Source organism: Brachionichthys hirsutus, chromosome 17 (assembly GCF_040956055.1).
Source record: "Brachionichthys hirsutus isolate HB-005 chromosome 17, CSIRO-AGI_Bhir_v1, whole genome shotgun sequence".
In the NCBI taxonomy this organism is placed as follows: domain Eukaryota; kingdom Metazoa; phylum Chordata; class Actinopteri; order Lophiiformes; family Brachionichthyidae; genus Brachionichthys; species Brachionichthys hirsutus.
In genome coordinates, this window is record NC_090913.1 from 7,583,549 (window position 1) to 7,604,431 (window position 20,883).

General features: G+C 41.6%; 1 protein-coding gene across 1 annotated transcript in view; it reads left to right on the top strand.

Annotated features, from left to right (window-relative positions):
* The window catches only part of prkcaa (protein kinase C, alpha, a), a 68,937-nt gene that overhangs the window by 38,313 nt on the left and 9,741 nt on the right, over positions 1-20,883 (top strand). Inside the window, exons 4-15 of the mRNA XM_068750680.1 lie at positions 1,983-2,094; positions 2,607-2,735; positions 8,879-9,035; positions 9,240-9,374; positions 9,507-9,600; positions 10,734-10,760; positions 12,012-12,041; positions 13,718-13,861; positions 13,950-14,123; positions 15,400-15,491; positions 15,784-15,846; positions 16,102-16,240. Of these exons, the coding sequence (XP_068606781.1) occupies positions 1,983-2,094; positions 2,607-2,735; positions 8,879-9,035; positions 9,240-9,374; positions 9,507-9,600; positions 10,734-10,760; positions 12,012-12,041; positions 13,718-13,861; positions 13,950-14,123; positions 15,400-15,491; positions 15,784-15,846; positions 16,102-16,240 (1,296 nt within the window). The remainder of the gene's footprint in view (positions 1-1,982; positions 2,095-2,606; positions 2,736-8,878; positions 9,036-9,239; positions 9,375-9,506; positions 9,601-10,733; positions 10,761-12,011; positions 12,042-13,717; positions 13,862-13,949; positions 14,124-15,399; positions 15,492-15,783; positions 15,847-16,101; positions 16,241-20,883) is intronic.

A 20,883-nucleotide genomic window follows, 5' to 3' on the forward strand; every position in this document is an offset into this window, starting at 1 on the left:
AACATATATTATAAAGAAATTGATACACGTACAGTTATATGGCATAATTGTAAACAAATACTTCAGTCATATTTGTTTACATAATTCATAGAAAGTATTAATATGTAGCTATAAAATAAATTAATACATATTTTCATTGTGTCAAACTCAGTCTTGTTCCTCCAATGAAATTCATTTACAGTGCAGCATGATTTGAGATTGAGCAGGAAGCAATTTGAATGGCTGCTTGGAAAGGTGGCAGCCCTCCAGTTCCCACGCTGGCAGAGGGAACCTCATAAGTTGAAGGCTGTGTCCACGACATGAATGAATGCATGAGAGAGAGACCCTACACCTTAAAACAAAAGTGCTGCTCCATTATTCATGTCTTATGCTCTATGTTTGCATTGGGTCCTTCACACTTTTTGATTTACTCAGTGGAACAGAGTACATAAAAACACATAGATGTCATTCATTACCTGATGTTTACCTAAAGCAGGGTGTGCAGCTTGTGCCATTTGTTGCCTTTTCCAAGGAGGTTTTGTCCTCACTCATAACCCTACTGAATGGAATTTCCTGAGACTTAGTGGTAGAATGTGCCAGAATGTGCCAAATCTGACCTGCCATAACTCTGCTTTCTCCTCCTCTATCGCTGCATAGAAATAGTCCACTTTATACTGAAAATCCTCATTTGAGTTTTCTGAATATCCAGAATGAGCCCAAAGAGCTCTGAAGAGCATCAAATCAAAAGGCACCGGTTGCATTTACTTGACGTGGGAACGAAGCTCCCTTTGCAAAGACAAAGATATTGATCAGCCTGGCTAATGGTCTGCAGTAATTTCATCTTTAATCATCGGTGTCTTTAACTGACGGCATATATTTTCCTTATCCAAAATCCAAATCAATAAGTCCTTTGTCTTTGGAATGCTTATTCGCTAGAATTGATATGTGACGGTTCAGGGAAGATATAGCATTGCCTACAATCCCCATTTATGTTGCATTAGAACAAAGTGAACCCACTCCAAGGATTGCTGATAAACCAGAAATACTGTGTCGGTTATGGCTTTCCAAGTGGATCTACTTTTTGTTTGATCAACTGACAAGAAGGGTTGGGCCTTGTTGTTTTCCGGTTTGGCTGGTTTCATCTGTTGCACCACTTAAGATGGTGTAATTTCACGGGAACAAATGTAGCCGACATTTGAACGGTGTACTGTAAGTGGGAAAAGCCAACAGCAATCGGCATGAACTCGGCATGAACCTCCTGCTGTGGAGTAATTTCCTGGAGGTAATGCTGCGCACATGGTGCTGCTATAGTACTGCAAAAGTACAACTTCGGAGCCACCAGTCCAGTGCAGGTTATACTGCAATACATTATGTTGCTATTATATGTTAGAAGGAGTGATGCTGCAAAATATGGTAAATAAAAAAAAAAAAGATGGAATGCTGGACTTTGGAATGAACTTTGTCCTGCATGTAGGAAAATAGTCGACACAGCATATAGCCAACGCGAATAACATTCGCTTAACAAAGTCGTGAATCCAACTCATAAATCCATTTGCAACCATGAAGAGACAATCGACCAATGAGCTGAGCTGTAATAATATTGGTCAGTAATGGATGAAAAACTATGATGGCTATCATGAATATTTACCTCCACCGAGGCGAGGCAGAGGTTAGGGAATCGCTGGCGTCCGTCAGTCTGTCTGTCCCTCCGTCCGTCTGTTTGTTAGCAATATAACTCAAAACGTTCCAGACGGATCTGGATGAAGTTTTCAGGAAATGTGGGGAATGTTACCAGGAACAGGTGGTTACATTTTGGTGATGATCCAGAAGAGATCCTGGATTCTGAATCTCTTTGAGATGGTCTGAACCAGTTCATTCTTTCTTCTTTTTGTTGCTCTAAATTTTAATATTATGTCCTTTAAAAACAAATCCATTCTGGTGTGGCCCAAAATAAGAAATGACAGCTTAATAAAAGGATATTCCTCTTCTCTTTGTTCCTCCAGGATCCCAGAACGAAGCACAAGTTCAAGATCCACACCTATGGGAGTCCCACATTCTGTGACCACTGTGGGTCTCTGCTGTATGGCCTCATTCACCAGGGCATGAAGTGTGACAGTGAGTTCCATTTCTGCAACTTCTCCCTCAGTAGTGAGGAGATTTAGCAATAGATAATTTATTAAATCTCATAATTACATCTAAAAAAGTATAATTCTGCACTGATACGAGTTAATCCCGAACTAATGAATCAAACACATCCATTACTATTACTTGAAGTTTTCATTGATACATATAATGTAATATTTTCCGAGCAATTCATTACACTACTAAAGTACGTCATATGTCTTTGGGGATAGGCCCATCCAGATCAACCAGACAAACATGGCTGATGACATTCCCTTTGCACTACGGTGCTTGTGCAGGTCATTATTATTATAATAATTTTCCCTGGGACAGATTATTATTCTGTACGTTTCACGCCATGTGAACGGTCCTTCTATGGATTCACTACAACAATATTTATTTTCCTTAAAAAAACACAAACATGTTATTTGGCTCGGATGCATTGAGCATCATCTTTATCTGTATGTTCCTGACGTCTCTGCTCTCTCCTCTCGCCGTCCACGCAGCCTGCGACATGAATGTCCATAAGCAGTGCGTTATGAACGTGCCCAGCCTGTGTGGAACTGATCACACTGAAAGAAGGGGCCGTCTCTACCTGAAATGTGAGGTCAGCACGGACAAGCTCCAGGTCACAGGTAGGCTTGCTGTCTCCATGCTCTCCGTCGCTGGATCAATTTCCACACTTTGCCTTTTTTTTTTTTTTTGGTGATAACACATATCAAGTGAAGGCATCACACATTCACTCTGTAGCCCCTGTTGCTACCCCCCGCCCCCCTGGTATTCACTAGAAGGCTATTCTGCATGATCCTATTAGCTATTCCAACCCTTTTAATTACTGATGCCTCCAGTTAGGTCTAATGTAATGAGGCACTATTAATAACTTTACTTGTATTGAACATTAATGTCCTGAGAAATCTCAATATCTTTAGGGGTATTCTTCCAGCCATTTGTGTTAAAGATGCATGTCATTAGGGAAAGACCTGCAGGGAAAGACAGAACCCAACTTGTCCCACAAGAGCAAGCACTTTGGTGACGGAGGCAAGGAAACACTTCCCTTTAACAGGCAGAAACCTGTTAGAAGGAGGGACGAACAGAGGGAGAGAGAGAGAGCACACAAAACTACGGGGAAGAGAGAGGAATTAGTGCCATTTATGTCACAGATGATCAGTGTGGGTTTGTGTTTTTATGGGTGATAGGATTTTAATTTATTAACAGTTTAAACAGGTCTGCATGCTCTTTTTAATACAGTGAACCATGCAGGTTTACTTTGGTCAGACTAGTTGTATTCTTGTGTTGCATGAGTTTATCAGATGCAGGATTGTGTGTTTTTGCACTGGGGCCCATTTTGCCTTTTGTTTCAAGGCTTGCTGTAAATCCCCTCGATGCAGTGATGCCTTAACGCATCCGCCGGAACTATAGCGACAGCAAAGCGCTGACAGCAGGTGCACATAGCTATTCGATTGCATAGTTGCCGGGGTCAGTACATCGCAGGACACCGGCACTAGTCTTCAATTATCAAATTATCGCTGGAAGGAAGATGTTGAATGCGGGCAGAGCCGGTACAACGCCTACAAATATACTTAACACAATACATCGTACTTCAGTTTCCATTTATAAGGCAGATTTTAAATGACATAAAATAACTTAATTTTATGGTGACACTCTTGACAGACTGCTGTCAACCGACAGTCACCAATGATAATTGCGTGACTGTATAGTGTGTGTGTGAAAAAGGACACTTATTTCTCACTTGTTTCTATGTGTGTAGGTGTGTGTGTCAGGGATTAGAAACCGCTCTGCTGGTTTGAGAGAAACCCTGGAGGCTCCTGTGGTGCATAGATATATATAATTTATTACATGGAATTAGAATAAAGAATCCATTATACTGGGAATTCTGATGAAGCATTCCTTCCGATAAAGAGCAGGATAGCATGGTAATCTACACGTTAACAGTTCACGATAATAGCAGACTAAGGAGTAACTTTAAAAAACAGTGGTGTGGATGATTGTTAACACTGACACTATTGAAGGGAAGAATTCTCACTGGTAAGGAACAGATGTGAATAGTGCTGATGGTACTATTAAACAAAGGTAAAGCTGCTGACACAGACTAGTTCCCATTCCAGTGTGCCAACTGGATTTAAAACATACTTAAGTTACACTTAGATCTGTGAACGACTTCCAGCAGGGATTCAGCTCTGCTGCCTGTTGCTACAGTACACTGAGCTCGAGTACGCTCTCTGGAATGTAATCAGCCTTGTTCTGCTGATTCACCCTGTTGCTTATTATCGGCCCATTCATGCCCGCACACATTATTTATGGTCTTTTAAGGTACATCTCCTGGTGTGTCTCTTCCCCTCCCTCTCCCACTCTCCCCAGAAAACAAATGAATTATACTGTCGATCAATATTTTGTTGACGTGCCCTGTATGCTTCTGACTTTAAACTTCCTGCATTACATTACGAGACAAGTCTGCTCAGCATAATCCAAGTCAGACCTCAGAGACAGAGACGATCTGGATGTGACACAGAGATAGCAATATTAGATCATGAGTCACTCAGACACCATAGAGGTGCTTTGCAGGTTCCAGAAACATGTGCTAGTTTGTTGTTGGTCAGGAGGGTGAACGGAGAGGGGAACGAATGGTGCTGGAGGAGACAAAAGAAGTTGTGTCTATCTGGTGAAGGCCCACTAAACCCACTCGGCTTGTCTCCCTGCTAAAACACAGCTTCTCTCTGTCTGTTGGTTCTGTGAATGTCAACCGCCTCCCTGTTCGGTTCAGCAACACCATTGTCCATAGACATGGTTTTGGTGCTCGACCTGATCGACGCCATCTCAATATTCCTTTATTTATTCTCATTTGCTGCAGGAAAATATCCGTAGGCATGTGCAAACAAACAGCCTCGCTGTCTGCAGGACCTTTGGGAGTGCGTGTGTGTGTGTGTGTGTGTGTGTGTGTGAGAGAGAAACAGACGTAATGATCACATTTCCCTTTATATTCCCTTGTTGATTCACCCAGTTCTGCAGAAAAGCCTAATTTAACGTGCCCTCTGCTCTCCCTCGCACATCCCTCCTCTCTTTTTTTTTAAATCTTTGCATTAACCTCCTCGTTAGATGTATCTTCTTGACTTGAGTGTCCTGCTGTATATCCTATTTGTGGCACCAAAGCTGCTGTTGTTTTGTATGTAGGTGCAGTGTAGGTGTGTGTGGGTCATATTGGTTCTCAATGTGGATATAGATGTAGGTGGATCAAGGAAAGCAGATTTTACTTTTGAATCTCCTGGAGGTGCAGTGACCTTTACAATAAAATAGAAACGGCAGGCTAAATACTGTCAACAGCTTCTGGCTGAGGTAGCAACCGACAGTTCCTGTGTTCTTCTTTTACTGCTGATCATGTCTGATGTTTTATTGTTGCAGTGGAGTGCTGGCAAAATGGGTGAAAACATCTACATGAAAATTGGTCGAGAGATCATCCACTTATCAGGACATCAGAGGTTCAAGCCCCAGTCTCAATTGATAACTGCGTTGGTCGATGACAGATGCCCCTTTAACTGAAAGGTCCTTAAAAAATACCATAAGTATAAGTTATACTAATTATCAGATTACACAACGTATTCATTCATTATTTAGTAGTTCTAAAGTTTGAAATGTCCCACGTTAAATTTCATTTACAAAATACATGGAATCATGAGTCCCACTTAATGTCCCATCAGATTCAATACATTTATGACGCATCAGAGTTAATTTATTTATGATTTGATTCTGTAATTTAATGTCGCTGCATTCTACACTGTTTTTCTTTGCCATTTCACACTCATTCATATATAAAGTGTTAGTTTACTGGTGACTCCATTGAAGCCAATATTGGATTTTTCATGCAGCTTGTGTGTTTGCCAAGCGATGATCACTGTCCAATGATGTGAATGAGTTGCCACTGCCTCCACTCTAGCCTCTATACAGTACAGCCATTTCCGTTTCTTTGCAATGTCACTGTGCTGGAAAGCCCACAGGTCCTTGCCAAAAGAAAACTCACTCGGTCCCGCTGTTATATTTTCCTATGAATCGCGGGTGAGATGGAGCAGCTGACAGCACTTTGTGTTACACCAATGGCAACACTTTTCCACCGCAATGAGTTCAGCTTTGAAAGAGCGACGCCTCCCGTCTGAAACTGAAGATGTGCTCATTATCTACTCGACTCATACCAATCAAAAATTCAGTAAAGTCATTGTTAGCCCAAAGATCACGAATTGTTTTGAAAGGATCCTATTTTGATCAGAAATCTCGGCTTTTGCCTTTACGTTAGGACCATTTGCCTCCTGCCCAGCGGCTGTTTGGACACGTCAGAGGGAGCTCTGCTGAAGCTGCAGCAACGATCACCTTACAAATCTGTTTTTTTGACAATTGACTGCGTGAGCAGAGCTCGTATCCCCACCCACGTTGGGGTCCCCACGTCATCAGCATGCTTATCAGTAAATAATGAGCTGTGTTTCTCAGCTGAACTGTTCCTTTAATATTCTGTGGCGAGCGCCACGACTCGTGAATGTAATTCATCAGACTGAATGTAGAATTATTACAAATCAATAAAGAATTGACGTCCCATTGCCTTTAGTTTTCAGACCACACTAACTTCTGATTATGCCGCTCCTCAGTACTACAGTGTTGCTGATTTGATTACATTATGCTGCTCAATATGTCATTTTCGTTGCATTGCTAAGTAGGGAGTAGTCAGAGAACACAGCATTACAGCGAGAGGGTGGAGAGACAATCGCATGGGTTAAGTGTCATAGACTGTTTACACAGGGAGGTACAAAGCAGATATGGCTGTCATAATATTTAAGGTAGGGTCACCCTGTGTCAGATGGAAACCAGGACCTATGTGCTTGTTTCCCTGCGTGCACCACCACTATAAAAACAACACGTTGTTGTATCTTCACACACATGTGCACCTTATGCGCAGACACACACACACACGCACACATTACTACCATCCATCCATCCATTTTCTTCCGTAATCGGGTCGCGGGTAGTGCTGGAAGTGCAGTCTATGGGCGAGAGGCGGGGGCGGGGGGGATTACACCCTGCACAAGCTGCACAAGTGATGCTCTTCGTCCTCCTTCATCTACTTCAACATTCAAAGATTCACATTATGCCCCACATTATAGTGCTGTTGACTTGCATCCTAACAGTTGTTACGGGCCGTCGATATAAGCCTGCTTCCTCTGTGGTAATGTTTCTGTTTGTTTTTATTGCCTCCACCAAGGAGGTATAAGGAGGTTATTCACATTTTTGCTAAACATCAACAGATAGATAGTGCAGAATAAGTGAATTATGTACTTTAAGGCATATCCTAAAATGTTAAATAAATAAAACATTTGTATTTTCAATGAGAGATCAGTTTTCCTTTCATTGCCAGCAGCTGCAAGACCTTGGACTTATCTGCAGTACAGCTGAAAGTTGTTTTGACTCACACATCTGGTTTAGTTTATGGCATCCAGTAATATGGATGGAAAAAATTACTCTGTGCTCACCAAGCTATGACACACAGTCTAGAGTGCCCTCTGCAGTTCATTAGTGAAACTGTTTACTTATAGATTTATGACATAGATAGATTATACTACAGTATCTTATCTATAATCAATAAACACATATGATAATCCAAAAATCACAGACACACCACAAACATGCTGCAATTCATTACATCAGGATATGGTTATGCCAGAATAGTTTGATTTCATAGTTTTGTCTCGATTTTTGTAGTTCAAGTTCAGAGTTTTATCATTTAAGGTTAAACTGTGTGATTTAATATTTTCTCTTGTGTGACATCGGTCTCTCAGAGAAAATTCCTGTTACCCATTTTGGACTAAATGATAGCAATACTGTAAATAACCATTATTTACAAATTTGATTATTTGTACACAAATTATATTTATATAGGTGCACAAGCTATGCTACGTTAGTGTGAACAATGTCTCTCTATTGGTTTGTCTATTTGCTATTTAGATACTGTGACTTTACATACAATCCTAACCTTATACATTGCTTCCCTGTCTTAGTATCTTTCCCTCTGTGTGTGTGTGTGTGTGTGGGTGCACGGTTGTCCTGTCAGTACTGTGTCTCCAGTTTCGTCCAGCAAAGACAGGAAGTTTAGCATACTGAACCAGAGTCTTCGTCTCAGGGTCAAAGGTCAAATCTCATCTTCTCTACTCAGGCAGTGTGACTGACAGGGACACATGGAGACATATCTTTGTTCTCCAAGGACCAAGCAAGAGAGACATCCGCCCTGTCCCTGTGGAAATGAGTCATGTGTAGTTAAATACAGCATGTGTATGTAACTGTGTGAATGTCTGAGCATGGGAAGAGATATGTTTGCATATATATATATATATTGTGTGTGTGTGTGTTGTATTTTGACTCAGTCTGGCAGTCCTCCAATGTGCAGAGCTAAGAGAGAGCTAATGTCCCTGGTGTGTCATTGTTTACTGAACACCTAAATGCAGGTAGTCAAGAAAAGAACTCTTTTCTTTCCCTGTTCTCATTTGACATTTCACGCATTGCTTCAAAGAAAACGCTTGATCTGTCAAACCAAATTAATTTAAGCTTGAGAAACCATTAAAAAAAATGAAACCGATAGATTTTCTAATCATTTATGAAGCCGTTTTACTCCATCAGATATTCGTACTGTATTTGTTTGCTGATTATTATTTTGTGTTCTGAGTAAAGTAAGGATTAATATATCTATTGACACATGATTTATTTCTCCCTATGGTTTTCCCATCAGTGGGTGAAGGTAGAAACCTGATCCCCATGGACCCTAACGGCCTGTCTGATCCGTTTGTGAAGCTCAAGCTCACGCCAGATCCCAAAAACGAGACCAAGCAGAAGACCAAAACTATCCGCTCCAACCTCAACCCCAAATGGAACGAGACCTTTCATTTGTAAGTAAATGACCTGTGGTCACTTTTCTTTCTCTTCCTTGCTTTCTCTGTTTCATTAGTAACGACGAATTAATTACTCATTTTGGCGTTACTATTTGAAAGCCTCCAGAAATGAAGGGAATTGAACTATTTTACACTTTTCTCCAACGTGTCATTCTACTAACACTAAAGGTGTCATGAACGTTACCTTTCTGTGCTGTATAGCAAGCTGAAGGCAAACGATAAGGACCGCCGCCTGTCCATAGAGGTGTGGGATTGGGACCGGACCACCAGGAATGACTTCATGGGGGCGCTTTCCTTCGGTGTGTCCGAGCTCATGAAGTCTCCAGTCTGTGGCTGGTAATTCTCATTTCATTGTCCTAATTGTCCGAAAGAACGCGGATACAAGCTGCTGAAATGAGCCTTTTTGTTTGTGTCTGTCCTCATTCTCCATGTCTTTCTCCTTTGTCTCATCTTGAATCTGTCTTCCAGGTATAAACTGTTGTGCCAGGAGGAGGGCGAGTACTACAATGTCCCCATCTCTGAGGAGGATGATGGGAATGAGGAACTGAGGCAAAAATTTGAGGTGAGGATTCTCTTTTCCTATTGACTTTTTGCTGCTGCTGGACTCTTTGCACTTGGATATCACTTATACAGTGAACTGCATTTTGCATATTTATACCCTTTGGTCACAGGAATCTCACATGGGATAAATTGAGGAAGCCTGGAATGTGTCTTTTTTGCAGTGATAGCAAAATAAATCTACCAAATAAAATTAGGAAATTACATTCAGAATTATTAATATTTTTACCCAGAGCCTGTCTCACTTCTTCCCTTAAAGGCACACAACACTCCCTCCACTCTTGTAGGTCGCCCCATGTTCTAGTCTCTTCTGGAAATAAGTTTTATCTACTGCCATTTCCATCCTTTTGGCAAAGTCCACCACCATCTGTCCTTCTAGGTTCTCCTGTTCTGAAAACCAAACCTGCCCATCACTTCTTCATCTCCTCTGTTTCCTTCAAAACGTTATGTTAGCGGTTATGGTCTGTCTCAATGTGCTCAATGAGTTTTTCAGGTCATGGAGTCATCTGTGTCCTTTTGACCAAAAATGATTGACAGAAAAATCGATTATGAAACACTCACACACGCACACACGCACAGACACGCACACACACGCACACACACGCACACACACGCACACACATGCACACACACGCACACACACACACACACACACACGCACACACACACTTCTCAGCTGAGGTCCCTGATGAGGCACATTTTCCCAGCCCTTTCCTCCATCCACTCTGCTGCATGTGTCTGTCCTGCTGAGAGTGATGTGGTTTTTCTTTGTGGTTCCCTGATTGTCTGCCTCTCAGTGGGAGCCAAGGTCCCTGTTATTTCCGTGGCATTTCTGCTCCACATTTTGGAGAATTCTGGGAAAATTGGGACCAATTTGAAAGGCACAATGTCAGAAAGGCCATGGCAAAGAAAATTGACCTGACTTTGGCATTGGAGGGGGGGGGGTTAAATCATGAATCCTTTTAGGATGAACTGTGAATGTCTTTGTGGTTCTCCCTCTTTTTTCCTGGCGCTCTCTGCCCCCCTCCTGTGCTTGGCGAGACTTACACTGTACAAAAGCTTCTTCATCCTGTGTCACATTGTCATAGTTAATGCAAGCCTTTCTCCTTCTCTCCCCTTCTTGCCCCCTGCTCTCAGGACTGCCAAATTAACTTTAATCTGAAGGTAGCTCCTCTCCTCTCCCTCTCCTCACGTCTATTAATTTTTATCATCGTCATGTTGTTGCAAATAGATCTGATTTAATATCCATTCGTTTGTGGTTTGGATTTCATTTAAGAATGAAGGTGCAATTCTAATGGAGGAGCTCCTCTCCTCCATTAAATCAGTTTTTTTTTTAGTATTTCGAACAACGATTTTCTATTCTACATGTGGAACATTGATCTCCTGGTAAGAGCTGAAATGGGTGTCTGTTGAAAATGCATCTTCTCATTTCTGTTCTCGCTGTTTCTTAGTCAGAGGATTGCCAGTAAATCCTGATGTTGTGCTGCTTCCAGTTTGTGGCTAAACATTTGTTTGCATGTGTATCCATGTATTCTCTATGTGTTCTGTCAGTGGATCACTTTGCCAATCTACATCACGTTTGTTTACCTCATTTTCACGGCAACTGTGACCCGAAGGTTTATGAGCATTATTCCTTAGTCTCTTTTACTTCGTCTGCTAAGGCTGGACATGACAAATTTAAGTCCAGTCTGTAAATATCTATTGTAGCCACTGATTACACCCCAATAATACTGACTAATACTATAATATTGTGGACAACAGATCATTTCTACCCTTGGAAAAACAAGACCAGTTGCGTCCACTAGATGCTAGCGTTGGACTAAAATAAAATTGAAGTAGGTAGAAGAGTGAGAGAGAGATAGAGAGGGGGGGTCCTTTCACAATTTTTATTCCTCATTTTTGAAATCTCTCTCATCTTTAAATTGTTCCAATTTTCACATTTAAAAAAACAAAGATTTAGCTTTTGTTTTCTGTTTCTCTTGGTGTTTTTAGTAAAGGCAGGGTTTTCAGTTGGTGTTCAGTTCAATTTCCTGTCACTTGTGTGTGTGTGTGTGGGGGGGGGGGGGGGGGTTGTACAAACTTCAGAAAGAAAATTGTTGTCAGGGATGGTTTGATCTTATTTTCCTCTGCTGGTACAGATTTTTTTAATCATTCTTATTTTTGTTATCTTGAGTCCAGGAAATGCTGGACTGTGTCACAAGAAGCTGACGCAGCGCCCCATCAAGACTAACGAACACTAATTTATGTAATTTGTGAAACTGATGCGGAGTCTTGATCCACCATGTCTTTGGATTACTCCCCCACATTCTTTTTTTATAATAGTGACTTGGTTGACTTAGCTGTTGTGGCTTAGGTCTGGACTGAAGTGGACTAAGTGCGTCGGCCCTTTCGGCTCCCTTTTTCATGTGGTTTCAGGACCATGCAGTTGTGGAAGACTCTGATCAGGTGCGTGAGGAAGGATGCAATGCTGCCGCTCGCTCCGCTCAATCAGGCTCTTTTCATTGGCTAAAGCTTACAGGTGTGCTGTGATTATATGCAGTCTGTTCTGCTTTGCTTTTCTCTGCTGCTCTCAGAGCCGACTATTGCAGATGCCTTTAACAAAACTAAAGCTGCTCAGCATTGGTTTCCTCAATTCCAGAAAAAAATAATTATCTTTTGAAATAGTTAGAATGTGCATTAAATGAATGCCGAAGTGATTTTTTAGGTGCAATGCGATAAATTGGATAATTTATCCTGTTAGAATGTTTTTGGCCCATTTTAAGAGCCCATTTTACAGCAAATGCGAAGTCAAAAAATGTATTTATCAATCCAACTGGAGTTGATCTTTATCAATGATTTGTTTCTTAATTATACTCTCAATGAGTCACAGAGTTGTCTCACATTGCGGTGTGACGGCGTTTGTGGATAGTAAAGGGACTTCATTGTCTAGTGAAGGTATCATGGGAGGATTCCTTCTCAGTCAATTGATTAGGAATTACTTTTTTTTTGTTAGCCCAGAAGTCGAAGGAAATGTTACTATTTAATATTTAACATAGTACTTGCTAAAGCGAACCAGTGCTCTGTTGTGTGCATTGTGTAGGTGCAGATGGCACCATGATGTGGAGGATCAAGCATGAGTTTGGAGCTGTGGTCTTGGCTCAGTGTGAATTCTGGAATTGGAGAGTTGATTGTGTCTTTGAGCAATAAGCCTTCAGACTGCCATGAAGACGTAGAGATTTTAGTTCATTGCATTGTTTTCTATAGCAAGTTTCTTGGAGCATCTTGCCACCCTGGGAATGTAAGCATGACATTGGCATGCGAGTTAGAAGAGGAATCTTTTCTTACATTACATTCTTACAATAATATTGATCCTATTTCCAATTATTCAATTATGAAATAAAATATTTGCAAGTGACTACTAATCAGCCACATACTAATGGACATTGTTTATAATGTCAGTGAACTTCATGCGCTCTCTTAATAATGGTGTCATAAAGAACTTGAATCTACAGCAGTTATATGTTGAAATATTCGCAGTCAGCGTAGCTCGCAGTACGCCAAACATGATGCCTCAGATTTGTTTGAGAACATTTCTCTCTTCATCAAAGAAACAATTTTCTTCTCTCTTTTAGCCTCAGATAAATGTTTCATAATCATCATTTTAATTAGCATCACGTGTAAATGAGCATGGCTTGGTCCCAGCCAGCCTCAGGTATTTTATTTTTTTGTCAACAATGTAACACAATGAAACAAAATGTATCCTTCTGTTGCGACAATTCTGTACATCTGTTTAAGATGCTTCTGTTATTATGGGGCCATGTTTGATTCCTTTTGCTTTGCAGTGGTGCCACATTTTGATTTCATTCCTTAGATGATGAATTCTGCTTATCAGTCTGCGTATAGATGTTAATCACACAGCTGCCATTTTCCTGTGACGGCGCTCTCCTGCGCTTCCGCTGTGCTGTGTACTGTACCGGGGTAATGTCTTACTGGCTGTTCCGGACTGAAGGCAAAATGAACGCAGTGAAACACAGGAAATTGTGTTTCACTGCGTTCTTCATGTTGTGTGTCAAATTGGAAGTGCAGATTACATGCTTTATGTGCATCTCATGCACGTTTTTTTTTTTTTTCCCTGAGTGCAGAAAGCCAAGTTAGGCCCAGGTAAGAAGGCGATCTCCGAGACAGACGGCAGCCACCCCATCCTGCTACCTTCCAGCAACCTGTGCCAGGTCAAACTCAGTGACTTCACCTTCCTAGCTGTCCTAGGGAAAGGCAGCTTTGGAAAGGTGAGCCAGCTGTGATCACCCCGAAAATGGAGGATAGCCGACAACGGACAGCATTAGGTTGATTATCTTCTCCTATTCGCCTATGAAGGTCATGCTGTCGGAGATGAAGGCCAATGAAGAGCTTTACGCAGTGAAGATCCTGAAGAAGGATGTGGTGATCCAGGACGATGACGTGGAATGCACCATGGTGGAGAAGAGAGTCCTGGCCCAACCGGACAAACCGCCCTTCCTCACACATCTCCACTCATGCTTCCAGACTGTGGTAGGTTAAATGCTCCCGGGCACGTATCAGGACAAAGTACTCCAGGTCAGGTCAAATTAATTCATGGAGGGGCTTTTAGCTACTAAACAGCTTAGTCATGTGGTGTGGTTGCGAACAGCAGAGGACATGTACGACAGGGGCACTTATTAAAATAGAAGGAGGAACAAACAAACGCACAATTAGAAGTCTGAGGCGTGTGTTTGAGTACGGTACAAACGCATGCGTCTGTGCATGCATGCACTGCACGTGCTTAATATTGAAGATGAGTCATGCTAAATGTGACCGCAGCTTGAGCACTCTCAACTTATGATTAAAGAGACATTTATTTCCTGCACACATACGCACGTGATACCTATTCACAAAGCGATATTGCATTGTCTTGAAAAAGAACAAAGGAAAACAAAGACGTGCACAACCTCGCGTAGAATTCTTGAAGCAACTGGACTGAAAATGTTCCACCTCTCATCCAAGAGGAGGGCATTTCTGGCAGGGTGGTTCCCATTGTGACTGCTGTCACAATGGGAACCAAATGTCAAGCTTGACGCTCTCAGCAATGCCCAACTCCTCAGGCACTTTGTAGTCTAGCAAAAGAAATCCAAATGTTCTGTAATGAGAATGCCTCTTGTAAATCTACACAGCCGCCTGATTGTGTTCAAACACGGCCAAGCTTACTCTCATGGTCACAAACTCTAATATCTCCACACTTTATTTGCAGACTTTTCTGAATGAAAGGTTCTGCATACTCACACAACACAATAGGAACATTCTAGCTTCCAGAGTCAGAAGGTTTACACACCACTTGACTTCAAATAACTTAAGAAGCCTTAATTCATTTCTTGTTTGCATTTAATCTGAATAAAAACAGAGCTGCTAGCGATGGTCTGCCGGGCATTCTGCTCAGCAGACATCAGCATAGCTTTGCTGCCAGTATGGGTCTACTCTGAAGTAAAATGGCTGGTTTGGATTTTGCTGGAAAGGGACTGCCAAACAAGCTAAACCAGGGTCAGTCCGAACTGTCTGAGCAATGCGAGATCAGCACTGCCAAAGAGAATACTTTCCGACAGCTATCCACTCCATTAAGCTCTGTGTTTATAGGCCTTTTAGGTCATCTTGTGTTCGACAGCATAGCGGCTAGAGCGAGGCTGTAGTGCCTCTCTGATTGGATTACTTTTAGTGAATATAAATGAAGCTTCATTTTGAAGTGCCAAATAATGAATGCTTTTCAGCCCATCTACACCTAACGCCTCTCTTCTGTTACCTCTTTCTCTGATCAAAGGATCGCCTGTACTTTGTCATGGAGTACGTGAATGGGGGAGACCTCATGTACCATATCCAACAAGTGGGCAAGTTCAAGGAACCTCAAGCAGTGTAAGAAATGTCACTTGGTCGCTATGGTCGTAATCCTTCAGTTGTCAACCGTTTGTACTGGCATACAGACTTTATATACTACAATAATTGTTGTTTTAGTTTTTACAAAACACCATTTTATAGCGTTAAGCCTTTGTGAAATACTATTAAATAGTGCACACACTGCATTAATACTGCAGCAAGCATGTGAAGCTCTCGCCACCATGGGGTCTTTGTTTGTGCAGCAAGGCTGTCTCAAAGCATCTTGTGTTCCCTCAGTTTAATGTCTTCAAACATGTGGCTGCTATTGCAGGTTCTACGCAGCAGAGATCGCTGTTGGTCTCTTCTTTCTCCACTTGAAAGGCGTCATCTACAGGCGAGTATTACCAAGATTACACAACTTAATAGTGCAAGTAAAGCCTAATAGCATAAATATAGCGCATGCTTTCTTCAAATTCAGCGTTGATGATAATCAATATGTTTGGTTTTCTGTAATGATGAAGTCTTTGCATATGCCTTTCTAAAATGTTGAGTGTTTCATCTCCTCTTTCCTGAAAATACTACCGTTAGTTTGTTTCAAAGGCAGGTCGGCATTTTGCTGGATGTTTTAAATATCCGTGTACTTCCACAGGGATCTGAAGTTGGACAATGTGATGCTGGACGCCGAGGGACACATTAAGATTGCTGACTTTGGCATGTGTAAAGAGAACATGGTGGACGGGGTGACCACACGCACCTTCTGCGGCACTCCGGACTACATAGCCCCAGAGGTAAGTCTGTGCATGGACAGTGTGAGTGCATGTTTTAACGTATGAGGTCATCTCTGTCAGTGTGGTCTGAGCCTGTGTCACCCTTGTGCACCACATTGAGGTTACTGCCTCAGGACAGGCACGCACGCACACACACACACACACACACACTTGCATGGCATTAGCTAACCAGATGCCCAGAGTGTCCGTCTAGTTATTTTCGCTCAAGCCAAATACAGCAAATACAAGATGGGGGGAGTGTCCATGTGTCAAAAAAAAATTCTGAATCAATTTCTATAATGTTTTCATTTTAGTGAAATGCACTAATTTGTAGATCATTGCCATTTGTGATCATGATTGTTGTAGAAAACTAGTTATTGGGCTTGTGTTTGTTTACTGGCATCATCCATACATGAAATTTCCACATGCTCTCTTTTATTGTCATCTCAAAGCGGACGTTACTTTTCCTTGTACCCTTACACGCCACATCGGCACGCGCTGACAGCCTTAATGTGCTGATATTGCCCAGTGTGTGCACTATGCCCTCCTAATTATCCGACATACACTGAGATGTCAGTCACCGCTGGGGAATGGTGCTGGACAGTTTTCTTTATATGCTGTGCAGTAACTCTTAATTCAGGTTGTCTGATAGAGTATTTTGTAAATGTAATACTTTGTGGGAAGTATCAGATGGCTGTTCAATTGGCCAGGATCACCCCCACCCCCCGATTTAACCTCCTTGGTAGAGTTACTAATTATTTAATTCATAATTATAAACGAAAATAGTGACAATAACCTATTATTTTTATTAGGATAGTGTAAATATTATATATAAATATTTAAACCGGGATAAATGTATAAGGACAACAAAACCATGAACATTGCAGCAGTAGATTTGAACGTTGTGGAACCGATTTCTTTTATTTCATTATCTGATTTATTTTATTGTCAGCCAGCTGACTTTAATGGTTGGCTGGGTTATTGATCTTCACTAAAACTGCTCTGACGGACTGGGATGTTAATCCCACCCCATGGACGCAGGATGAACCTGCTGTGACCATTCAGAATCAGACTGACGCTAATGCGTAAGCCGGGGATGACACAGTGGGAGGTACGGGCAGCCGCTGTTTTCATCATGCTTTACGCTGGGGCACACATTTAATGTCACACACATGGTCACACAGTCATAGGCATTACAGCATCACATGCACATAATGCTGCACACAGATACATGTTTGTGTGTGTGTGTGGTGTCTGTGGACATGCAGTGCCAAAATCATGCAGATGCTCAAAGACATTCCTAAATTGATGGTGACTTTTCAGATATTCTCTGGGGAAACTGCTGCTCAAATTGTGTGTGACAGCAGGATCAACAGTGAATTACTGGCTGAGGTTTACAGCATGAAAAGATGTTTCATACAACCCGGAGTTTCTTAAGTGGTCCTTGAAAGAGACAAGGAACGTCTCGGTCATAAAAATGTATTGCAGCTTCACGTATCACGGAAAGTCAAGATTAACACATTTACAGTTTCAGTATCTGAACTCATACTCAGAAAACATACGAACAAGGTATTATAGTGGGTTTTTGTGTTCAAATGAGCTGCAATAGTTGGGTCACTTGTGGCAGGTGTCGGCTTGTTTTTATTTCAGCACGTGTGAGATTAGTGTGAGATGAGAAATATGTTCCCATTTCACCTTCTCTTTGCACTTTATCATCGCACGGAGCCACGGACCGTACTGTGGCAGCACATTTCTATGTAGCACACATGTGACAGAATGCCGCACACACACACACATGCTCGCACACATTTTTTTGCTGTGTTTTCACTGACCTACATAGTCATTGGGAGCTCAGACTGTCTGGGAGAAGTGCCCACACTAATGTGAGTTTACACCTCATTGACTTTGACACAGTGAGGAGCAGATAGTGAGGAAGAGAGAAACAGACACATTTTTGTCTGGAGTTATGCCTGTGATTTTGACCACGGGATCATTTCTGGTGATTCGTTCTGGTGCTTTTCCCAAATAATGAATAATAAAGAGTAGCAAAAATTCTAGAAATTATTACGATATTATCAAAAAAAAAGTTGCATGAAGAATCTGGCTTGAGTTAGAATAGCACAGCGAGTCACAGCGGAGCTGTCAACAGGCCACATGCTTGTGCAGTGGCAGCTCCAATTTTAAACTTCACTAATTACCAAGAACTGAAGCCAGCATTTTGAGATCAGAGCTCTGCTGGTTATGCTAAAATCACTTCATCTGCAGATGAGAAAAAAAAAAGAGTGAGGTGAGAAACAGGGTGAGAATAGGGGTTAAAAGGAGACAGCGATAATGAAACAGACACACGAAGAGCAACGGGATGCAGACATCCAAGAGACAAGATGGTGGAGAAGTCTCTCGTTTCACATTTAGAATTGAAAAATTAAGCAATGAGTAAAAAATCTTCATCTCTTATCTTCTTAGCATTCCTTTAAAGTTTAATTGCATAACCTTCCCTTCGTCTCTTCTCTGGCCTCAGTACACCACATGTGTATTTACTCTGGTGTAAGTACTTCACATATGCTCTTAATATTTGTAATTAACATCCTTGGCTCATTCCATTACAATATTTAATGGTGTCATCTGTTTTGCATTGGCAACCTCAGCTATAATTGTTTTCTACTATAAAGGGCCGCTCTGCAGATTTTACATCAGAAATGGAGTTTCCTCGTCATGAGGAGTCCAGTGAACACATGAAAACACGTCTTCTGCAGTTCTGCAGCGAAGTTCTTTGAAATCCTCACAATTCTATGACATTCAGCTTCCATTTAACCCCCCCCCCCCCCTCTTAGTTTCCACTATTATCCACTAAATTAAAGGTGCGGTTCATCTCGCCGCTCACCTATAACCCCTAAGGCTGCTCATTACAAGAATATCATCAGTGAATGAAAGCAACCACAACAGGGACAAACAGTTCTGTGGAACGCTTTCATGAACAGACCACTAAAGCCTAGTCTGATTCATTTGTTCCAGCGCGTTTCTCTTAAGGGCAGCTCCGAGGACAACAGAGAGGCGGACATTTGCCATGTTCAACCACGGTGCATTAATCTTTCATCTTTTTCATCTTTCATATGTTTCCGTATAGAGGACGACGAGCGGAGGGGAAGAACCTGGTTCTTGTGTGTGTGTGTTTATGTATTGAGGAGAGTAACCTTGAATTGCTAGCAATCTGATCCACAAATGTCATGTAGCATTAAGGCTAATGGGAGAGAAAGAAACGTCTGCAGCAGTCCTCAAGCACAGAGACAAACACACACACACACTGTGTATACAATATAGTGACAAATAAAATATAATGCAAAAAAATAGTTCCACTCACAAGTCACACTCTAATAAACACAACCCAGTAAATGGAGGGAGAGAGAGATGCATTGGCCTCATGCAAGCAGCACAGCAGACAAACACGCTGTGGTCAATAAATAAGTGTAGAGCAGTAGATCAAGGTTGAACATGCGGTTCCACAGAGTACAAAGGTCACTGCAACCTAACCTGTCTACTGGTGCTGTTGCAGACAGGCGATGGGAGGGGGTTAAGGGAAGAGAATCAACAGCAGAGTCACATTAATGTGGCACAGTTTGAGAATGATCCACACAGACACTTTTTGCTGTACTCTAATTGTCCTGTCTGTTTGTTCTTGCTTCGCTCTTATTACCTCCGCCGATGAGCTTATGATTCCGCCTGCATTGGTTTGTTTGCATGTTTTTTTGCAGTCAAGTTTTTTTTGGGGGTTGCAGTCAAGTTATAGTTATGTGTTCCTCAATATCTCGGTTGATTATTAACCGATGTTTATGAAATTTGTCATGTACCACCACTGTTGCAATCCAAATTTTCCCTTTTCCTTATAGTGGAGGCTTTAAAAAAAGTAAAATTCTTGTAAAATCTGCATTCAATTCACTAACCCTAACCAAAAAGCACAGACATAACGGGGTTGATAATATACACTATCATGCAAAATATCTCCTGTATATCCTTTCTTCAGCTTCTCCACCGTATTCCATAGCTCCTCCATCAGGCTGTCAGTGACTCCCTGCCCGGATGTCTGTTCTGCATGGCAAATTACACAGATTACGTAAAGCTGGTTTGAAAATGAGACATAAAATATTCATATTATATTTATTTTTTTAACAAAAAAAAAAGCATGAGGAAGCAAAGGCCACACGTAATCTGAACTTTCTCGAGTTGCATCAGTTGATGCTTTGTCTGTCGCAGCTTCATTTCTCTGCTCATCCAAAACACTCATCATCTCTCTCTGAGCAGAGAGAGGCTGTCTGCACCAGCCATCCCATCATGAGTCTATGTGATAGCAGTCAAGCTCTGTCCCAGGAGGTTTGCCTCAGACAGGCAGCAGATTAACACAACCCTCATCTCTGCCGTCTCTAGAGCTGTGACACCTGCAAAGCATTTAGGTGCTTCCTTTCTTTTTAATTGTAAACTATTAATGCATCAGCTAGAGTAGAAGTAGTATTGATAGCCATGATAAAATATGGATCAATTCTCAAATATTTGCATCGTATTTCTTAAATGACGGATGAGATGATGATTGTTGAGTTTGGGCAGGAATGACATCCGGCATAAAACTTTGCCAGAATTAAGCATGCAGTCGACTAGAGAATTGATTTGCCGTG